General features: G+C 39.3%; 2 protein-coding genes across 2 annotated transcripts in view; one reads left to right on the top strand and one right to left on the bottom strand.

The window, feature by feature from the left end:
- Positions 1-16,252, top strand: part of LOC125378032 — a 54,016-nt gene extending 37,764 nt beyond the window's left edge. Inside the window, exons 2-4 of the mRNA XM_048392723.1 lie at positions 10,901-11,320; positions 12,218-12,520; positions 13,063-16,252. Coding sequence (XP_048248680.1) covers positions 10,901-11,320; positions 12,218-12,520; positions 13,063-13,352 — 1,013 coding nt within the window. The 3' untranslated portion in view covers positions 13,353-16,252. The remainder of the gene's footprint in view (positions 1-10,900; positions 11,321-12,217; positions 12,521-13,062) is intronic.
- Positions 1-17,464, bottom strand: part of LOC125378033 (L-xylulose reductase-like) — a 94,021-nt gene that overhangs the window by 64,472 nt on the left and 12,085 nt on the right. The gene's annotated exons all lie outside the window — the stretch shown is intronic.

Genomic DNA, 17,464 nt, shown 5'->3' with positions numbered 1-17,464 from the left:
AACAAATTTATCTCGACCCTTAATGAGTTCTAATTTCTGACAGCTATGATCTGAACCAATGCTAACTCTACATAATTAGTTTAGGGGAAATGGGGTTGAACTGTGCAAACGTTCCGTTCAAACTTAATTTTCTGTCCAGTGAGTTATAATTTATAAACATTCCTCCTCCATCTAAAACAGAAAATAAAATATACCGGGTAAGACAAATTTCGCAACACAGTAATATCTCTTTTCTTCAGCTGTCACAGAAACCTGTTCGATATTGTTCATGCAGATTGTAGTTGGAACTTTGTTGAAACTTGAAATAATATTTCCTCTCTGCTACCAAACTTCTCTTTGTATTTGGTTGGTAGGGTAATAAAACTGGCTCCTTAAAAAACTGATATTGGCTAATAAAAAAAAGATCTCAGTGGCTCAGCTAACTCTACACAATCAAGTACGACTGCTCCCCCTGACACTCCTAACGCAACTTAATACCCACGAGGCAGGTGCTGCGTCCGTCTCTATTCCAGCATCTACAGCAATGTCAAAACAAACAAGTTGGCTAAATAGAACATATGGTCTTAAAACCAACTTTTCTCACAAATTTTTGTTGTAAGTTTCAAATACAAACATAATACAATGAGTAGTGCATTTTTTACGATACAGTAAACTATGATTATAACGAACACACTTATAATGAACTGGCAGATTAACAAAGTGTTTGTTTTTTGTCCAGGCCATTTGCTGTGTATATGCTCTGTATATGCTTATAACGAACAACGGTTATAACAAACTAAAAATAGAGGTCCCTTTGAGTTCGTTATAACCGTAGATTACTGTATTGTTTTCAACCAAAATAGTTTTTCTTGCTTAAAAGAAAAAAGTATGATAAACAATAGAATCATTATCTGGTACGTAGATCTCACCATCCTGAGGGAGACTGACTCTTAGTCATTGTATAAAATTAATCTTATAACCAGAGTTAGATTCACATCTAGTCTCTGAAATGAACATATTATACAGAAAAAACATCTTTAAAAATATCATATAAGGGAGCCAAGAGACTTTCTTCATTTCCTGAATCTTTTAGTAATCTAGACTTGCCAAATATTATAGACTTGCATGAGCTGTATTGGATATATTTGTTTCAGGGTCTGTATGACAGACTAAACCAGAGCAGTTCAAAAGTAAAGAGAGACAGAGTATACTTAAGTGAACAGGTTGTTTGCAACTGTGAACCTCCAGATGGGTTTGCACATATTTATTAAATGTTTTTCCTTTACTTATAAGCAGCAGAATCTCTGCACTTGTACACAGCAGACATAATTCAAAATCATCATATCGTTTTTTGGTTTGATCAAAATCAGTAAATGCTCTATCATGTGACTGGATGTCTGTTGATCATTTGATTGGCTGGTTTGTTTGTATGCCCCTGTCACATGGCAGGAGTACTGCTTTGATCTACTGTGGTGTCAGGCAACAAATGCATACCATATATTTTGAGGACCAGAAAAAAAGATTCTGTAGAAAGACAGTCTGCTTATGTATGGCTTACACTTTCAAAAAACTCTTTTTCTGTTGGTTAAAATAACTACATCTTATTGCTTCATTTGAATGAACAACCCTATAACAAACTGTGGCATTGAAAATGTAATATTTGCAATTAAACATCACTTAATACACAATAATTTACCATTTTGATTGTATTTCTTGTTATGCTAGGCATTGTTTTATATGCAGGGATAAAGATTACCTTGTGTATTGTCTCGTGAACTAAGCTGGAAACAGCAATCAGATGTACTTGTTTAGGCAAGTTGTGTGAGTGGCAGGTGCTATTGCAAACACCTGGTGTCATCACTTATTTTCAGTGAACCATTTATACAATTTTCTCCGCTATTTTGCTTATAACACCCAATGGAATCTGTTTTGGTGTTGACAGCGTATATTTTCATAATTTGTAAGGAATGTTCTATCGTTGTGTTCACCCATTCCACCTATATCACAGATGTGCCAGTAAATAAATAAGTCTTGGCCAGATAAACAAATATCAACCATTATTGTGATACGATATGCAATCAACAAGTCACATCCAGTCATGTAGCCTCTTATGGACATGAAAAAGAGTGCCAAGGGTATATTTATAGCTGGGTCGACAAGGCGATGACAATTTGTTCCAGCATGGGAATCAAACTGGGGTCTTCAATAAGATCAGCAAACACTGGACCACAGGGCTAAAATATTTCCTGAATTGACTTTATGAAGGTCCTACGATTATATTTGCCAGTTGTACATAAATTTATGAATCATGGGAGTGTAACAGTTGAGTTAAACCAGGCAAACAATATTCTGAAAATGAATCATCACAATCCAGTTGTTTATCTCCCGTGCACCGTCTACATGTTTTGCTGTGTGTTCCGTCTGCGTCTCCTCAATCACAGGACCCCCTGCAGACTCCTGCATTCCGAACATAAACACCAAACTTCGCTCACACCTTGACAAATATCACACCTTTTTCCAACCATTTATAATCAGGAGCAGCATGTGCTCAATCATCGCTGTCTCATACATTACTTACTTTTTACCTCAAAAATTCAAGAAACAAAAAAACAGAACTATCCGCCAGACAGCATAAATGAATCACGGGATTGACTAATGTAGCATCACGGCGCACGATCTGATGGAGATGCGGAGCTGGATGAGGAAGTGGCTTCATCTGCCACTTGCTCGAAGCAGCGTCTGCACTTCCGCCAGATGCAGAGAACTACAAGTCAGGGTCCCACAAACACTGGTTGTTTACTGTAAACAAGCAGACGCACTGCAGGTGCATAATATGTCAGAAAGCACAACACAGACGTGGATGAATATAGCTGGGACAAGTAGTCTCACTGTGAGCATCAGTGACTGCCATTCCATTGAAACTGGCCAGACAGAGGAAGGATTAGCCATGAAATCACTGAATATCGGTATAATTATACAGATTTATTCATGTCATTATATAGAAAAGACAGTTTCTGATTGGTTGAAATTCAAGATTGGCTCAATAAATGTCATGGAGGATTGGCATGATTTGTTTGTGAAGTCTTTTAGGCTGTCTGGTAGACTAACATTTAGCGCCAGAAAAACAGTTATCTTATTTAAAGATATACAGCTACAAAACAAAGAAATAATACCCAAATGGAGCCCAGAACAATGCCTAATTTTATTACCTAGAAATGAGGCACTCTAGACTTGCCAAATCATTCTGGTCTTTTCATTTATAATTTATTCTCTATGGACTAGCTGGGTTTTCGGTTATTATTGCTTTTCTGTGAGTGAGGTGATGATACTTCACTTTGATATTGTAAAAAAATACAGTTGGCGTATCTTATCCTGACAGACTTTTCAAATGTTGGGCCTTGTTCCATGCACAGCTGTTTGTTTATTTGTTGTTTAACGCGTCTGTCAGCAATAATCCAGCTATATGACTGTATTCTGTAAATAATCGAGTCTGGAACAGACAATCCAGTGACTGATATCATGAGCATCAATCCGAGCAACTGGGATAAGATGACATGCATCAACCAAGTCAGTGAGCCTTACCACCCAATCCAATTTGTCGCCTCTTAAGACAAGCATAGTCGCCTCTTGCGGCAAGCATGGGTTCCTGAAGACCTATTCTACCCCGGATCTTCTCGGGTCCTACACACAACTGTAACATGGGGGTATGACAGTAGTTGCACTGAGCTGTTTTTGTGGGGCAGGGGCCTGAAGTATCCATACATTGCTGATGCCATCATCAGTGATTACTCCTGGGGCCTGTGGTCATCAGAACATGAAGTAAAGTAAATCCTGGTTACTTATCTTGACTCAAGCTACACCAGAAACACAGCATGCGCTTGTTTCATCACCTCATCTTATCCTTTCCTGAGAATCCTTTTAAAAACATGTTAGACCCGTGAAGATTCCGGGGTAGAATAGGTCTTCAGCAACCCATACTTGCCGTAAAAGGCGACTATGCTTGTCATAAAAGGCGACTAATGGGATCAAGTGGTCAGGCTCACTGACTTGGTTGATGCATGTCATCGATCCCAACTGCGGGGGTCGATGCTCATGACATCAATCACTGGATTGTCTGGTCCAGACTCGATTAAATTACAGACCGCTGTCAAATAGCTCGAATATTGCTGAGTGCGGCGTTAACAAACAAACAAACAAACAAACAAACAAACAAACAAACAAAAACATGTTAATCCGGACAGAGCAGTTTAAGGTGAAAACATCCGGATTCACACATCTTCAGGTTGATGAATTATCGTTATGTTCATTCTTAGATGTTTGTAGATTATTTGTATATGTTAGTTGTCGAGAAAGTAGTGTTTCTCAGACAAGCAAGGCTTATGGGAGTTCAGTGTATTGTGTCTCCATCTGGTGACTGTCCACGAGATGGACCAGACGTTATGGCTAATATTGAATCAATGATCTATGGGTAATATCATTCAATATACTGGTAAGCACCAAATGTTTCACGCAACTGACATTGATCTATAGAAAGAACGACAGGGCTCTATTACCACAAAACAAACATCGTCTCACTTCAAATGGGATGTCTGTGCAGTTTTAGGACCTAGTTCATTATGTTCTGTAACGCCACTGTGTTCATCCATTCTCATACTCGGCAAGGCTTCATTCCTGTGGACAAAATCAAAGTGTCGTGAAATTACCGTGGCACTCCCCAGATATTATCACATCTGTGCTGGCAGCGCGAGGGTCAGTTTAGACATCACGCCAGACAAAGGGCAGTGAAAGTGATAATGGTTTGGCAAGTATCTAATGTTGCTTCAGACTGAGTTGTCGAGATACTCGTTCCATTTAAAGGTTTTCTTCAATTACTACCAGGACAACTTCTGCAGGTTATTTATTTTTGGAACCCTCCTATTAAATATTAGGATTGATGGCTCAGAAACAGTTGGAAATGAGTCAGAAGTAGAAATGTTGTTATATTTCTGTTCACATTGCTGTGCAACTGATTTTTTCACTCCATAAACTGCAAGCTTTAACATACAGCTCTTTCAACCAAGTCAGTGAGCCTTACCACCCAATCCAATTTGTCGCCTCTTAAGACAAGCATAGTCGCCTCTTGCGGCAAGCATGGGTTCCTGAAGACCTATTCTACCCCGGATCTTCTCGGGTCCTACACACAACTGTAACATGGGGGTATGACAGTAGTTGCACTGAGCTGTTTTTGTGGGGCAGGGGCCTGAAGTATCCATACATTGCTGATGCCATCATCAGTGATTACTCCTGGGGCCTGTGGTCATCAGAACATGAAGTAAAGTAAATCCTGGTTACTTATCTTGACTCAAGCTACACCAGAAACACAGCATGCGCTTGTTTCATCACCTCATCTTATCCTTTCCTGAGAATCCTTTTAAAAACATGTTAGACCCGTGAAGATTCCGGGGTAGAATAGGTCTTCAGCAACCCATACTTGCCGTAAAAGGCGACTATGCTTGTCATAAAAGGCGACTAACAGGATCCAGTGGTCAGGCTCACTGACTTGGTTGATGCATGTCATCGATCCCAACTGCGGGGGTCGATGCTCATGACATCAATCACTGGATTGTCTGGTCCAGACTCGATTAAATTACAGACCGCTGTCAAATAGCTCGAATATTGCTGAGTGCGGCGTTAACAAACAAACAAACAAACAAACACATGTTAATCCGGACAGAGCAGTTTAAGGTGAAAACATCCGGATTCACACATCTTCAGGTTGATGAATTATCGTTATGTTCATTCTTAGATGTTTGTAGATTATTTGTATATGTTAGTTGTCGAGAAAGTAGTGTTTCTCAGACAAGCAAGGCTTATGGGAGTTCAGTGTATTGTGTCTCCATCTGGTGACTGTCCACGAGATGGACCAGACGTTATGGCTAATATTGAATCAATGATCTATGGGTAATATCATTCAATATACTGGTAAGCACCAAATGTTTCACGCAACTGACATTGATCTATAGAAAGAACGACAGGGCTCTATTACCACAAAACAAACATCGTCTCACTTCAAATGGGATGTCTGTGCAGTTTTAGGACCTAGTTCATTATGTTCTGTAACGCCACTGTGTTCATCCATTCTCATACTCGGCAAGGCTTCATTCCTGTGGACAAAATCAAAGTGTCGTGAAATTACCGTGGCACTCCCCAGATATTATCACATCTGTGCTGGCAGCGCGAGGGTCAGTTTAGACATCACGCCAGACAAAGGGCAGTGAAAGTGATAATGGTTTGGCAAGTATCTAATGTTGCTTCAGACTGAGTTGTCGAGATACTCGTTCCATTTAAAGGTTTTCTTCAATTACTACCAGGACAACTTCTGCAGGTTATTTATTTTTGGAACCCTCCTATTAAATATTAGGATTGATGGCTCAGAAACAGTTGGAAATGAGTCAGAAGTAGAAATGTTGTTATATTTCTGTTCACATTGCTGTGCAACTGATTTTTTCACTCCATAAACTGCAAGCTTTAACATACAGCTCTTTCAACCAAGTCAGTGAGCCTTACCACCCAATCCAATTTGTCGCCTCTTAAGACAAGCATAGTCGCCTCTTGCGGCAAGCATGGGTTCCTGAAGACCTATTCTACCCCGGATCTTCTCGGGTCCTACACACAACTGTAACATGGGGGTATGACAGTAGTTGCACTGAGCTGTTTTTGTGGGGCAGGGGCCTGAAGTATCCATACATTGCTGATGCCATCATCAGTGATTACTCCTGGGGCCTGTGGTCATCAGAACATGAAGTAAAGTAAATCCTGGTTACTTATCTTGACTCAAGCTACACCAGAAACACAGCATGCGCTTGTTTCATCACCTCATCTTATCCTTTCCTGAGAATCCTTTTAAAAACATGTTAGACCCGTGAAGATTCCGGGGTAGAATAGGTCTTCAGCAACCCATACTTGCCGTAAAAGGCGACTATGCTTGTCATAAAAGGCGACTAACAGGATCCAGTGGTCAGGCTCACTGACTTGGTTGATGCATGTCATCGATCCCAACTGCGGGGGTCGATGCTCATGACATCAATCACTGGATTGTCTGGTCCAGACTCGATTAAATTACAGACCGCTGTCAAATAGCTCGAATATTGCTGAGTGCGGCGTTAACAAACAAACAAACAAACAAACACATGTTAATCCGGACAGAGCAGTTTAAGGTGAAAACATCCGGATTCACACATCTTCAGGTTGATGAATTATCGTTATGTTCATTCTTAGATGTTTGTAGATTATTTGTATATGTTAGTTGTCGAGAAAGTAGTGTTTCTCAGACAAGCAAGGCTTATGGGAGTTCAGTGTATTGTGTCTCCATCTGGTGACTGTCCACGAGATGGACCAGACGTTATGGCTAATATTGAATCAATGATCTATGGGTAATATCATTCAATATACTGGTAAGCACCAAATGTTTCACGCAACTGACATTGATCTATAGAAAGAACGACAGGGCTCTATTACCACAAAACAAACATCGTCTCACTTCAAATGGGATGTCTGTGCAGTTTTAGGACCTAGTTCATTATGTTCTGTAACGCCACTGTGTTCATCCATTCTCATACTCGGCAAGGCTTCATTCCTGTGGACAAAATCAAAGTGTCGTGAAATTACCGTGGCACTCCCCAGATATTATCACATCTGTGCTGGCAGCGCGAGGGTCAGTTTAGACATCACGCCAGACAAAGGGCAGTGAAAGTGATAATGGTTTGGCAAGTATCTAATGTTGCTTCAGACTGAGTTGTCGAGATACTCGTTCCATTTAAAGGTTTTCTTCAATTACTACCAGGACAACTTCTGCAGGTTATTTATTTTTGGAACCCTCCTATTAAATATTAGGATTGATGGCTCAGAAACAGTTGGAAATGAGTCAGAAGTAGAAATGTTGTTATATTTCTGTTCACATTGCTGTGCAACTGATTTTTTCACTCCATAAACTGCAAGCTTTAACATACAGCTCTTTCTTCTTTGGCACAGCTTCATTAAATTTTGTGTCAAGTTTAGGTTAACCAAAGTGAAGCTGTCTCGGTACAATCTTCAATGAAGACTTGTTCACAACAATTTTATCCAAAGCCAATATATGACATTTTGGAGCAGCCCAAAGATACGTACTGATTCACCAGTTTACTTCTTCATTTATAGTGGCAGCTGTGTGCAGGAGCAGACGTCATCATTCAAAGGGCTGTAACTCTTAGTTCCTTGTTTTTGTCTTAATCTGTACTTTTCGAATATTTCCAGTATAATTTCTTTTGGGAAGATAAAATTAAACAAACTATATATACAAAGGTATTTTCATAGGTTCAGATGATAAGATCACGTCGTCTCTAAAATCTGACATGACAAAATACATGGCACTATTTTTCAACATTATTAAATTGTATCATGATTTATCAGTAGTGATAAAATCACATCTTTTATCTGATACATTACCTTTCTGTGTGAAAACCTGCTGTCTCCATAGAAGCAACACCATGTGAACCCTGATCAAGCTTGGAGTCAGTTTTGTAAAATGATTTGGCTGAATGTCTTTACAACCATGATTGTGAAATTTGATTATAACAAAACTAACCAAACACACAGAACACACCTTCTGGGAGTAGCTGCCATGGCACTCAGAAATGACAGGATGTATAATAACCCCACAACAATATAAAGGTGCCACCTTTATCATTTCCATTCGGAACAGGCCGATAAACTTTGTTTTTGAGATACAGAAATGAGATATTCTGGTCTGAATGTTTCACTCCATGTACCCAGAATTAAAACCCTTGAGACTGATTTGGAAGTTCCTCTAACACAACCTCCTTTTGAGGTGTTGTCAGAACTTCATGCAGAAAGGTAAAGTCTGATTTTATAAAAGACTTGTCACATAAAACATAGTTGTGATTCTTGAAAGCAAAATGAGAAATTTACATTGGTTACTGTAAATCTTGAAATTAACGTGCGCATGAATTAAATGTGAAAAATGTGAGTGGTCTTTGTTCGCATTAATGAAACATCGCATTTGTCTCCAAAATGACTATATCAATAAATTCTCTTCCATATGTGTATCACTTCTAAATGCCATTCAAAGATTTATATCGATAACAACCACATAAGAAGTTCAATTAAAGAATAGGAATTACACGATAGGCATCTGGTGAGTTATCACTGCTTGGGTCAAGACTTTTACCCACTCGTGTTAAACTTGGCATCATTGACCACTCCAATCAGTGAACTGTTGTTGGTTCAATCATTTTATTGCCTTTGAACTTCCTTAATGCCAGTCAGCAGAATAAACGTATTAACTGTGTGTTGTTTTTAGGAAAACACTGTTTATTGTTATTACAGAAGTGTTTTACTCTGTGCTAATAAGTTGTTCTATTTGTTGTCTGATTGGATTAAGGTAAGGATAGGTATCATTCCACTGGGGATGGGGTGGGAGGAGTAGCATTGATACTGAGTCACATTTTTGGCTAGGGGTCAGCAGTCGTATTAATTTGGAGACGCATTAATTTCAAGATTTACAGCATTGGTTTGATGGCTTGGTAACAAGATCCATAAAGAATGCTTTCACACTTTCTTAAAAAGACACTCACATTTGTGAGAAGCATGAAATGCTCCAAGTAACAGGAAAAAACGTCTTTTGTGCGCTTTTATTTAAAAATAACATGGCCAATTAAACTTGGCATACTAATTAAATCAGGAGAGCTGAAATAGTTTGTCTACTTGAAAGTGCCTATCAGACACTTGTCACTGAGTCATGTGACTGAACCTTCAAAATTAATAGAGAACACCAGGCTACTCATATGGTCCAAAGGCCAGAACAACTTCACTGTGAGGCCAGTCATCCATAAACCTTTCACATTTCCTACATTTTCTTTGAAACCATGAGCCCAATCAAGCTGGAAGTCTTCACTGGTGGGAAGAAGTTTGTTCACTTCCTCTCCAACTTTAGAAAAGTTGGATCTCCATGGCAACCACATTGATAAGGCTAATTGGGACTATTGGTTCTCCATTTGTGCAGATAATTTCATGAAATTTGACATGTTCCTCATATGTGGCAGGTTTCTAAAAGAAAGTTTTTCCCCGGAATGATTGTACCAGATTGTATTTATTGTGAAAAGAACAAAAGTCCATGGGACTATTTCTTTAAATCACAGCGCTGAGGTTATGCATAATTCACAGCGGTATATTTAATACTTTGTTGAAATGAAAACTACACAATAAGGATAAAAATTCTTCCTAGCATTAAATAATCTACATATCTTAGTTCCCAACAATGAGAATAAGGTTGACCAATAGGCATAGGGACTAATATGGACAGTTGTGGTTTGAAAGTACAACATTGTCGTGAAGGCATCAGGCCATGAATTACACATACCTATGATACTGAATGAATACTGGATTCTTGTTGTTGACATGCCATGACTTTCTCTTTCTGAGTTATCCCCCTTATCTTCCTGCACTTCTTTTAGCTACATGCAACTATGAGAGCTATCCCCCCTGGTCTTTCTACCCTTATGTTGGATAGATGTCATTTTCAGAGTTATCTCTCAAGTCTTTCTGCCCTCCTGTTGCCTGTCAGAGATATCCCCTTGTCTTCCAGCCATCCTGTTGACCATGTCTCTATCAGAGTAATCCCCCTTGTCTTCCAGCCATCCTGTTGGCCATATGTCTCTCTCAGAGTAATCCCCCTTGTGTTCCTGCCGCAGTGTTGGCCATGTCTTTATCAGAGTAATCCCCCTTGTCTTCCAGCCATCCTGTTGGCCATATGTCTCTCTCAGAGTAATCCCCCTTGTGTTCCTGCCGCAGTGTTGGCCATGTCTTTATCAGAGTTATCCCCCTTGTGTTCAAGCCGTCCTGTTGGCCATATGCTTCTCTCAGAGTTATCCCCCTTGTGTTCCAGCCGTCCTGTTGGCCATATGTGTGGTGGTGCTGTTCAACTTCCACATCCTCAGCTCATCCAGCAACGCCACCTCAGAATCCAATGACCCTCTGAACTCTGGCCTGGTCCCGATCATCAACCAGCTGAACGGCGTCCCGCTCCAGCGCCGCCTGACTAATGTGCAGGAGAACCTGGCCTTCATTCCCAGGAACATCCACCTCCTGGACCTGAAGCAGAGCCTGGTGGTGCCAGACTTCAAATGTGTGTTGTCTCAGACTGATCCCAGCTTCCCAATCTGTGTGTATCCCCCTGAGCAGGACAAGTTCATCTCCGGGGCGCTGCTGCACAGTGGTGTGTGGGAGCCCTACATCACCAAGGTCTTCAAGAAGGCTCTGCAGAAACACCCCAATGCTGTGGTACTGGACGTGGGGGCAAACATAGGTGAGTGAGTGAGTGAGTGAGTGAGTGAGTGAGTGAGTGAGTGAGTGAGTGAGTGAGTGATGAACGTATATGAGATATGATTAACTTTGACATATATTTCATAAAGTATATTGCTGAAAAATCACACAGCTTTTAATTAAGCAACTATGAACAAAAATTGAACTTGGGATATACATTTGTATATAAGTTAAATATCAACACATTTAGAAAGTGGTCAAATTCAACAAGTGTTATATCTGGGTAAAACTTTCTCAGTAAAGTACAGATTATAGTACTTTTTGGGGTTGAGTCACATCTGGGATTCAAACCCACACTATCACTACTAAATATAGTAAGTTTATTACAAGATACCTACATATATATATTCTCAAACACATATCCCCCATTACTATTATTACATCCTCTATGGGAGAAAGGTCTAATTACAATAATTCTGTAAAACAAACTATTTGTCATATTACAATATCATGATAATGTAGCAGGGCGTGGAGTCATCCCACAGATGACATCCTTACCTTGTCAGCTTGCTTAACGGGGTTAACCTCTTTGGTCATGTGGACAAGGCGTCCGACCTCTGATCAGAAGGTCTGTGGTTCGAATCCCATCCCAGGACTCAGAAATTTTATGGGCGCTACAATAAGGTGAACTGAAATCGTTCTAGGGCCTAGACGGCGGCTTGGGTTGTATATTCCCCAGGAGCTGATAGTCTAATTCAAGTTCAAATTGCTGTAAGCCGAGAGCTGCGGTGGGGTCCTACAGTCAAGAGATGACCCTACAGGGCGGCTCTCGGCTCGACTGATCCGTGAATCCCAGGATCCACTCATCCATAGTAAATACTATGTTGTGTGCTTCTATTAATATTTGTCATATAAGTCAGTGATGCTTTGTTCCTCCCAGGTTACTACAGTTTCCTGGCTGCGAAGATGGGCCACATGGTTGTTGCGATTGAACCAGCTGAGGAGAACGTGTGGCGGTTTCACAAAGGCGCCCAACTTGGTCGCCTCACTGATGTCATATACCTGCTTCAGAACGCCATGTCTGACAAACATCAAAACATCACACTGATCACCAACAAGGACAATCAGGGCGGAATCCGAGTCACTGAGGGCGCTGATCAAGGGGAGACAATTGGCACAGTTACCATGGACGACCTCCTGTATTTAATGAGACCGGCGGAAGTTATCATAAAAATTGACATAGGTAATCTCTCTGAATTATGCTCGCTTTGCCTTGTTTTAATTATATTGATGTTTGTCTTTTTGATTTACAAAATCAAAAAACATTTTTTACCTGCCAAGTAATCATCTAGCTCGCACCTGGTGTAACAACTAATCTTCTGATTCATTACTCAGTCACCTATCCTCAAGTGCCTACTCTTTCTGACCTAAACCTAAGTGGTGACATAGAGGGGTTGGAGTACGTCCCCAGCAACCTATGCTGGCTGTATAAGGTGACCAAATGGATCGGGTGCTCAGACTTGGTGGCTTGACTGACCAGTGTCATCCCACCCCGAAGGTGCACAAAATTACCCTATTTTTAGCATTTTGCAGGCCAGGGCAGAGAAAACAAAGAATAGAATATGATAATAGTTCTTGCTGTGATTAGTTTAGATCTGATAAGATCTGAGGGCAAGAGACCAATTTGAGCCAGATCCATCACTTGGGTCTTACAAAAATAGAAAACATAACAAGTTACCTCCTTTTAAACTTTTCATAAAAAAACAGGTTTTCTTATACTTTCAGAGGGCTATGAGTGCAAAGCGATGGCCAAGTCTGCCCAATTGTTCCAGCAGGTTCATGTGCCTTACATCTTCATGGAATGGCAGCAGATGTTCAAACGGCGCATGTCCGACACTGCCTGCCCACCATACGCCATGCAACAGCTCACGGACATGCTTACACAGCGAGGCTACAGTGCACATGAAGTTCGGACAGGCATCACGATGAGTCCAGAGGAGAGCACAATCAGATGGAGAGTTGGAGACATCTACTGGAGACATCAGACACAACCACTGTTGTTCCCGCCACTTTGAGGAGCAGCCATATTGGAGCGTCTGCTCCTGCCTGATTCTCGATGGTCACCAAGGGGCACTGTTGGTGTTTTGAGGTTTAGAGCTGGGTCCTTGGATGTCAAGTCCACTGATTTGTATTCAGAGGTTATTGCTGGACCTATGGTTCTTTGATTTGAGAACAAGATCAAACAGAACGAAAGTTGTATTGACCTCCCACAGGTGGCTATAATAGCCTGTGCTGACGGCTTCATAACAGCTATTTGCATAAATGAGGAAACGTAATGTTCAAATTTCTAAGCTTGAACAGGTGCACAGAACAATTGTATGGAGGCCTTTCATTTAGCAATCTGATTTACAGATTATTTACACCCAAATCACTAAGCACCGTTATGTTGTCGGACAAAATAAGATTAACATGAAATATTGAAAACATAAAAAAATATTCTTGATCAGCATGATCATGGGAAATCTTTTTTTTTAAAACCCCAACATTTTGGGTAAATACCATTTCCTTTTAACTCACTTTGAACATGCTAAATTTTTAATCGTTACTGAAATATGTTAATTTACTGAAATAAGTTAATTTACTCCTCAAAATTTGGATTTTATTCCTGGATTATTTACCATGTTACCAAACTGGCAAGAGTAATACTTCAACATAGAGCAATATTTCACTATACAGTACATATATATAGACATGCATGTAATATGTGTAACACCCATATACATGAAATACCACTTGAGAAGAAGCATCTCTTTGAACATATGCTTGCATACTTTGTCTCATGTGAGATTGAGAATTCCATTTGACAAAACAAATTATATGCCTTCATCAATTTAGTCAGCACAAAGTGTATTTTTGACTCATAAACACTGCTCCAGCTTCAGTTGTCGGAGATGCTCATGATGCTGATCGTGGTAGACGTGTACTTCTGGATTTCCTAGGGTAGTTTGTTTTCAAGTGATCATATATACTTGACAATATTTATTTTTTAAATCATCAGCATACTGGATAAGATTGTTACGGCTTCATGGGATCTTTAACTGATATAACTGAATGTGACAACTTTTTAATTAAGATTGGTTTAGTACCATTTTTATATTGTTGTTAATATAATTATATTTTGTGCAACCTATAAATCATTTTACATTATGGTTTAAAATATAAAATAGTAAGGGGCTCAGAGAATGTCTTAATTTTCAAACTGATATTGATGAAATATAGATTTGCCAATGCATTGTTTACTTGCTTGGGTATTTTTTTACTTTTTGGATATCACAAACTCATGCAGTGAAGGCACTGCTAAAACAGCATGCATTTGTGCTCATGCTCTCAACCGTTGGTTTGTCTGAGCCAGATTTGATCATCTATACCGTCTGCTGGGATAAGTATGAAATATTTCTGGATAATAAAAAAAATAAAAAATCATTCACTCATCCACTTGAAATAATTGTCTTTTTAACAACATGAAAATAAAGTTTTAATAAAGTTTTTAAGAGGATATTTTCAGTTTGACCATGTTGATATACCTATCCTGTTTCTTGTACAGATGGCATTAGTTTCCAGGAATAGCTTCTTGTGAGATCTGTACGACGTATTGCTGTCACCTGACCACACAAAATGATTATCATGTTTATGGATCTGCAAACTCCGAAGTTTGTGAAAGTTTGAAAAAAATATTTTTCCTATTTATTTCTTATTTCATTATTTAGCTTCTTGGCATGTCAGAAAATCCATAAACTGATCTGTTTTTTTAGTTTCATGAAGACATGTCAAGCACTGGAATTCTTCTCCTTAGTTAATGTCACAACTTTTCCCAATATTTTATCAATTTGTGTAACTGACACATTTAAGATGTATGGACTGGTGATATGAAGAGAGACATTATCACTCATGAATGAAGCCATATATTTCATGTTCTTTATACTGCATGTTGGACCTTGTGTCCAATGATAAATAATACTACATATATTCCCAGTCACAAGCAATGACAAGAAGGACTGATTGAACGTAAAAATGAAAAGGTAAATTCTAATTTGCAGATAAAAGATTCCATTTTTCTTTCACCTTCTAAAACCTCTGGGGAAAACACAAATTTGAGTACCGGTACTTTGGATTTCTTTCTTTGATGATTATGCCAACTTGTGTTGAGAGATTTCACTAAAGGTATTTCATGAACAAACATTTGTCACTGCAAATACTATTATTCAGAAATGACTCCTTGGAACAAAAGTGTTAGTTTTACTTTACACTCAATACCTTGAGCCCGTAAGCCTGACAAAGGTTTCTTCCACATCCCAGAAAACAAGCTTCAACAGGACATTATAACCAACAAAATAATTTTTTTTTTTTTCAAATGACTCCTCCTTTAGCATGTTTAGGTCACAAGATATTTTTCTTAGGATTCTTTTCCCAATATTTTATCAATTTGTGTAACTGACACATTTAAGATGTATGGACTGGTGATATGGAGAGAGACATTATCACTCATGAATGAAGCAATATATTTCATGTTCTTTATTCTGCATGTTGGCCCTTGAGTCCAATGATAAATAATACTTCATATATCCCCAAGAAGGACTGATTGAACGTAAAACAGCGAGAACACAAATTATCCTGTATTGACAAAGGGAATTCTTTTCCTGTATGAACCTGATTAGGGCTGGGACGAGTCAAAATTTACTACCCGGGTACCCACCCCACTATTACCCGACCCTACCCAGGTACCCAGGGCTCAAGAGATTGGGAATAGTTTGACCTTGTCCTTGGGAAAATGTATTCAGATACTCGTAGAAAACGATCTGGTCATGCATTCACATAAGTTGACTGAAGTTTTATCTCTATTCAAACATATAAAGTCAGAAGGAATGCGAGCACAGTCAGAAAGAAATGTGAACATTAGTCACTTATAGTGTAACCGTGGAAGTTCTAGATAATTTTTGTCATTAAACAATATATCACGTGACTAACCACGGGTCCGGGTAGTCCTGTGGGTATCCAGGTCCTACTCAGGAACCGCCCGACCCGAGTACCCGAGTTACCCGTGCCAGCCATACTTATGATAGCAGCTACCTTGTAAACAAGAAGCAAATCTAACGTGTGTTATAAATAGACAATGCCTTTCAGAAAGTGGTCAAATGTAACATATATTGGGATTACACTTGGTTAGTGAAACTGGTACACATTCCCGCAATGTCCCACGAGGGCCACAAAGTCAGCAACCTTTACTAAGAAAGTGTAATGACAAATAACATGTTACATTTGACCACCTACCACGACTGTCTTTTCAAGCTTTTGGCCATGGGAGCAGTGCCAATTTACACATATCCGAGGGGTACACAAAGTACGTGATCTAGACTACCAGTTGTTGGTCTTCCATGTTGTGACTGCTGAGTCTGTGTGTTGGCAATTAGGTGCCTCACTCTGAAAGTGTGGGGTCAAATCACGGATATATAAACTCTGACCACTTTCTAAAAGGTATTGTCTATTCAAAGAATGAAATCATTCTCATTTTACAACATCTACAAATATCAAATATTAACCAGCTTCATACTTAATTGTTATATCTTAGCCTTTTCAATATTCAGATTATTTGAAGAACATCAAAATTTACACACAACTCCGGTGACATGATGCACCACATTTACCTCCCTTACCCATGACAGGATAAGTTTGTCATTCTGTCCCAGATTTGCCCCATTATGACCCATGGTCTGTCAATAATATTACTGAAGCGATAATGAATATTTATTTGTTGTTTCCCTATTATATGTCTGTTTAAACTCCCAATTGGTAAGGGTATATTCTGCCCTGCAATATTATCAACAGAGAGCTCTATGTTAAACGCACAATGTGGTTAAATGCATATCTTGAGCTGATATCATATTCTACATGACAGTTGTCCTGGCTCAGTAATCCTTGGCAGACAATTCCTCATAAAATGAGGAAGGTCAAAGATTTACTTTTTCTTTCACCTTCTAAAATCTCTGAGGAAAACAAAAATTCATATACTTTGGATTTCTTTCTTTGACGATTATGACAAGCAGCGTTGTGAAATTTCACGTAAGGTACTTCATGAACAAACATTTGTCACTGCAAATACTATTATTCAGAAATGACACCTGGAACAAAG

This window comes from Haliotis rufescens, unplaced genomic scaffold (genome assembly GCF_023055435.1).
Source record: "Haliotis rufescens isolate VD_foot unplaced genomic scaffold, xgHalRufe1.0.p SCAF_11, whole genome shotgun sequence".
In the NCBI taxonomy this organism is placed as follows: domain Eukaryota; kingdom Metazoa; phylum Mollusca; class Gastropoda; order Lepetellida; family Haliotidae; genus Haliotis; species Haliotis rufescens.
This window is presented reverse-complemented; position numbering and strand designations above follow the sequence as displayed.